The 5903-nt window shown below is 50.9% G+C and overlaps 1 protein-coding gene across 1 annotated transcript in view; it reads right to left on the bottom strand.

Moving 5' to 3' along the window:
- Nucleotides 1-2659, bottom strand: part of Apcdd1 (APC down-regulated 1) — a 30033-nt gene extending 27374 nt beyond the window's left edge. The window contains exons 1-2 of the mRNA XM_010639038.3: nt 2494-2659; nt 322-525 (exon numbers count right to left, since the gene is read on the bottom strand). Of these exons, the coding sequence (XP_010637340.2) occupies nt 322-525; nt 2494-2659 (370 nt within the window). The remainder of the gene's footprint in view (nt 1-321; nt 526-2493) is intronic.
- Between the last annotated feature and the right edge of the window lie 3244 nt (nt 2660-5903).

Below are 5903 nucleotides of genomic sequence, written 5' to 3'. Positions count from 1 at the left end.
CCCCGTTTCTCCCCCTCCTTCCCTCCCTCTCTCCCCCTCCTCCCCTCCCCTCCAGGGCTCCCCTGCCGCTTTCCCAGCCCCCTTTGCTCGAGGCCCTGGCTCCAGCAAAGGAGAATTGCCCTTCATCTCTGCCCCATCCCAGCAGCTCAGCGCTCAGCCTTGCCAGTGTCCTGGGTGTGCTCTGGCAGGGCGGGTGCCTGCAGGAGCCCTTTCTCTGTGTGTTCTCTAGGCGGCAGGACAGTCCCAGAGCGGCTCCCTCAGCCCCTCTCAGTGAGACCTGTTCCCGCGGAGCTGAGACCACTCTTCCTCCCCTGCTCCCACCTGCAGGCGGAGATCTGCAGCTAGGGACGCAGCCCAGTACCCACAGCAGGCCCAGCCCTCCTGGATGTGGGCTCTGGTTCCAGGCTCCCTCCTGGCACTGCGGGACACCAGGCTGGACAGACTGCGGCCTGGTCCTGAGGAGCGTCCGGGGAGGTGCCTCACTCCCCAGGGCTGAGCCTCTCCTGCCCTCCAGCCTGTCGGAGACTATTGAACCAAGCAAAGGAGGAAAGGTCTGTTGATGGAAACTGAACAGTGTCAGGGCGTTCATCACTAAACTAGCAGAACAGTTAGGTAATACATTTACTTCGGTCGTTAGTTGATTTTGTTATTAAAATGCAAAACAATAGAGCCAAGAGGCCAACTGTATTTTGGGATCATCCTGGTAGTCAAGTTGTTTTGTTTCTGTTTTTCCAACTGACTTTACTGGTGTGGAATAAACATATTCAAAATGATGTCAGCGCTTTGAAATTTGTTTTGCCCATTTGTTTTCTCCTGCAGTGTCACAGATTTAAACATAACTTGCCCCAGAAATGTCCTCATCCGCTCCTGCCTGTTGAGAATGTCCAGATTAGTCCTGACCACAGGGTTTGTTTTCTGCATTCATTCTTTTAAAAGGGTCTTGAACTGTTAGACTCAATTTCTTCTCCTGCCTCAGCCTCCCAAGTGGCTGGGGCACGCAGGACACTGCACTACATTTTACCTTTTACCTCCAGAGTAGATCCTCTTTGGAGAAGAATAAGGAAAAAAATACAGCATAAATGTGCCTTTGGCTGCTTATTGTGACTGCCTGCTTTGAAATGGGACTGGGGAGAGGCAGTTCTTAAATCTAGCTCCAAACCTGGGCCCTGGGGAAATCTGGGGACCCCCGTGCAATTGTGAGTGTTCGCAGCCAGGGACTGGGGACAGCAGAGTGTCCCTCAGGCTCCCTAAGTCGCTATGAGCAGGTCCTAGAGCTAGCGGCCCTCAGAGGATGGACTCTTCCCTTGGGGACAGGGCTCTGTTCTCTTCATCTCTTTGCAGCCCAACACTGCAGCGACTGTGTACGCAGCCCTGCCGTGGCTGCGCCATCCTAAGTTGTTCAGAGGCGGTTCTGCGTAGGCAGGGGATGCATGTGTGTCTGTGCTAGCCCTGCGTCACTCCATCCACAGGAGAGGGCACCAGGGGATCCCAGAAGCACGGGTCCACATGGGGGAGAAGGTCATCGGCAGGAACCTATCCTTTGTCACCCCAGTTCTGCCCCAGTGCTCCCGGAGACATGCCCTTAGGCCTCTCCTGTCCTGCACTGTCCACAAGCTGGAGCCCTTTCTCTGTGTGTTCTCTAGGCAGCAGGACCACATTTTCCTGCTTGACCACAAGCTCCTGGCCTATGACCATTCTTTTTTTTTTTTTTTAACAGTTGGAGAATATCTGTTTTGCTTATTTATTCCATTAAGTTTATTGGTACATTTTAGGTATACATTATGATCACATTCAACATTGGAAATTTGTACCTGTACGTGATACAGCTTGGTTCTTGTTTTTCCCCTATTCCCCTGCCCTCTCTTCTGCCTCTCCACCCCTCCCTATTTGCGAAAAATTTGTTTCTGTTTTTCCTTCTTTTCTCATAGTTTTTTCCTTTCCTTTCTCCCTGCTGCCCCACCTCCCTTTCTGCTTTGGTCCTTTTCTCCCATCAACTGGTAACTGGGTAAAGAAGATGGGGGTTTTCTATCAAATGGAGTACTAGTCAGCTATACAGAATGATAAGCTACAGACATTTATAGCTAAATGGATTCACCTTGAGGCCACCCTCTTAAGAGAAAAAAATAGGACGCACGTGTGTAAATACCGAATAGTTTCTCTGGTGTGAGAAACTGAAAGTGTAAATGAGGATCAGTCTTTTTATTTCTTTGTTTTTGGTGCTGGGGATCAAACCCAGCTCTGCCACTGTGTTACACCTCTGGTCCTTTTTATCTTTTACTCTGAGACAGGGTCTCATTAAGTTGCCTGTGCTTGGGCCTCCTGCCTCAGCCCCCTGAATAGCCAAGATCACAGACATGTACCATGGTGCCCTTCCTGTTGCACCATTTTTAAAAAGCAGTGTAACTAATTGATTCAGCCTTATCAATGGTGTTAGTTATTCCTTTTCTGTCTCTGCTGCAGAATTTTATATATATACATGAAGCTCAGGTTTACAGTTGTGGTCCAGCTGCCTGCAGGAAATGCTGTGCAGAAACTCCTTGCTCTCATCTTGCTCAGCCTCGGCCACCCAGGGCTGCCCTGGCTGTGGACACCAGCAGCTCTGCAGGTCTGAGCCCTGGGTGTAGGTGGCACTGGAGGGGAAGAGCCCCCCCAGTACCATCCGGACAGAACCTGTTATTACAGCTACACATGTGTCAGTAAGTGCATTTGTCCCACCGTTTTGTCCTCCTCTCTTTGGGGGTCACTATGGTTTAGACCTAAAATGTCCCCAAAGCCTCCTGCACTTGTAGGCGGGGCTTTTGGGTTATGGGGGCTTCTAGCTGACCTGCTGTTCAGCGGTGGGGCCTAGTCAGGAGAGTGGCCCCGGGGGGGGTAGCCTGGAAGGCTTCATCTCTGCCTGCTCTTCCCTTCTCTCTCTGATCTCTGTGCCTCTCCTCTGTGATGCCCCTGTGCCAGGCCACCCTGCCTTGGAGCCGGCCGACTATGGATGGAAATCTCTACAGACCGTGAACCAAATGAATCTTCCTGCTTAGAGTTGGAAGAGTGAGGAGGAGGTGACTAGGACAGGTGATGCGTGGCATCTGTGCAGCTGTGCTCTCCCCGGCAGTGCACCACCAAATGCAGACGGAATTGGAGCAGAAGGGGGTCTACAACCTGCGGATTCCACACAGTGAAAATCACAGAGTGCCCCCACCCCATGTCTGGAGTACCCCAGCATCCAAAGGTCTGCCCCTCCTGGGCATTTGCTGGGGAGACACCGCTGCAATTTCACAGCCCTGATCTTCTACCATAGGCCTGAGTGGGGAAGGAGGGTGGAGACTTGGCTTTGCTGTGTTTATTTTGAGCACAGGGGGAAACCAGATTTTTCTTTCCTTTCCACTATAGCTCTTCTTTTATTTATTATTTTTAGCTGGAGGTGGAGAGCTAGCAATGCCACCAAGTGTTGCCATTTGGCTCTGTTCTAACTTGCAAGCGCCATCTCAGTCTCTTTGGCTCTCCACCTTGTGTGATATAGGTTCCATATCGCAAGGACCTGAGCCTTTAATGAGGTTGTGAAACCTTTTCCCAGTGAAAGCAGAGGAGCAGGAGGGGCTGCTCTGCAGACGCTCAGGGTCCTATTTGGATGGGTTTGGGCAATGGGTTTGCATCTCGGCTCTTCCCTTTCCCTCCCCTGGCTTTTCCTGGGCCAGGCCTGTGTGCATTATAAGGTATTCCTGGGGAGCTTGGTGTGCAGGGCAGAGCCGGCTCTGTTTGCTCCTCACTCTGCTCAGTGCCCTGATGAAGCTGCCCGGGCCCCTACCTTTCCTTCCCTGGTGGAGTTTCTCTAACAGCAGTCAGCAGGGGATCTGAGGGACGGCTGGCTGGTGGCCTCCCCACCCCGGGCCTTCTGCAAAGAAGGGAAGTGGTTTGTTCAAGAGCCGGCAATGACGCCACCACTAAAAGGACTGATGTCCCTGCGTGCTGTGTGAGAGCCGCGTGGTGCAGGATGCAGGAGACCCTAGAAGCAGCTGTCCGAGTCCTGATGCACTGCGAAACTCTAGGAAGATCTCACTATGGTGGTGGTGGCGGGGGAGGCCCAGGGAAGTAACTGGTATTTCAGCATCATTAAGGGAAAGAAAAGTTCTCTGTCTTTATGCTTGGGCCTTGGATCTCATCTATGTCAGCTGTCTCTGTTACTTTTTGTTATTGCGGGGAAACAATACCTGACAGCCAGAAGTTAAAGGAGGAGAAGTTTATTTAGATTCACAGTTTTCGGAGGTTTCAGTCCATGGTCAGCTGGCTCCAAGGCTGGGCAGCATGGCAGAGAGGAAACAGTTTATGATGTGGTAGGAAGCAGAGAAAGCTCGCGGAAGAGGAGAGAGATAGACCCTCCCAGGCCGTGCTCCTGTGCCCCACCTCCTCCCGCCAGGCTTCACCTCCCAGGGTGACACTGAAGTATAAACTCATCAGTGGACCCATCTGCTACAAGTATCAGCCCCATGACCCAGTCATTTCCCAAAGCCCCACCTATAAGTGTGTGAGGGCATCTAGACTAAACCCTAGCATCAGCTGTAGGTGTCTACTTAGAGCTCACGATGCAGGTCAGCGCGTCTGGGGTGTACGAACACTGATGGCAGAATGCTTCTAGAAAGGTTTGTTATTCTAACAGGTGAAAAGCAGCAATATTTGCTTCCCAAGCCATTTCTCCCACTTTATATTCCATTTGGATGCAAAAATGCTTTGAAGTTAAAATAAATATAAACAAAAAGACAGCAAGCAAACAGTAAACTTACGAAAACATTTCTCTGGACTGCTGTAACCTCTCAACTTGGGAAGCAGTAGGACATGCAAAGGAGCTTCTCTCCTCCCTGCTGAGAGGGGCACTGTGTTTATTTATATGTACTTCTTCGTTTATTTTCTCCTTCTAAACTAGCACAACTTCTAGAAATATGATGATGTGGCATCTTCAACCCATTAAGTTAGTTTCATTTTTGGCGGAAACAGAAGTTGTTACAGTGCAGAAATGGAATGGTTTAGTTGTATTTCATTGACTGTTTAGGTGCTGTTTTACTCAGAGTTCACAAAATATACAGAACAGCTGAAATATAGTCTGAATTTGCACACACCCACAGAGAAAAACAATAACAGTTTACAGGGAATTGTGTTTCATTGCCTAAGGAGGCCGTCTTCCTGCCGCTGCTAAACAACCAGGCTCTGTGTGTGTTTGCGTGTGTGCCTACGCATGCAGGTGTGCATTGTCTACCTCGTCCGTTTACAAAATATGCCTGGTAATATGAATAAATCAGCAAAAAACAGGGCAGAACTGGACAGAGAGCCCCTGCCAGATGGTTGCAGTCTTCCTTGAGCATTTCACACATCCACGCAAAGCAGGAAAATACCGGAGCCGTAGTGTTCCACACCGACGCCTGGCGCGTGTGAGGGGTCAATGTGTGACCTGACGACACAGCCTCGTGCGGCTAAAGCAAACCATCTGCTCAGAAGGGACCAGCACATGGGCTCCCCTGGGCTCGAGTCTGCCCCTCCTGATTTTCTACTGTCCCCACAGCGCCTTGATGGCCTGGTCCAGCCCCAGCACAGAAGACAAAGGGGACACTGGATTGTGTGGATCAGGAGTGCTGCAGCCTGACAGGGCTGAGGCAGAGAGGCAAGGGCCACATACACAGGGAAGGCTCCGGCGGAGTTTTGGGGTGAGCCGGGCAACATCTCTGGGTGCTGGGATCCGGCCTTGGGACAGAGTACTAGGGAAGAGGTCACACCCCCAAATGCTGGCGATACATTTTCCATTCTCTTCTTTAGGGTTAAGGACTCAACATCTCTAATGTTTTAGACATTTTTTAGTGACACTGGACGTCACAGCCACATCTGAGGACTGCCACCTTCATAGGCACCGTTGGCAGCAGAGT

Source organism: Fukomys damarensis, unplaced genomic scaffold (genome assembly GCF_012274545.1).
Source record: "Fukomys damarensis isolate Sample0158 unplaced genomic scaffold, DMR_v1.0_HiC HiC_scaffold_30, whole genome shotgun sequence".
Lineage (NCBI taxonomy): Eukaryota > Metazoa > Chordata > Mammalia > Rodentia > Bathyergidae > Fukomys > Fukomys damarensis.
Note: the sequence above shows the minus strand (reverse complement) of the source record. Positions and strands in the feature narration are given on the sequence as shown.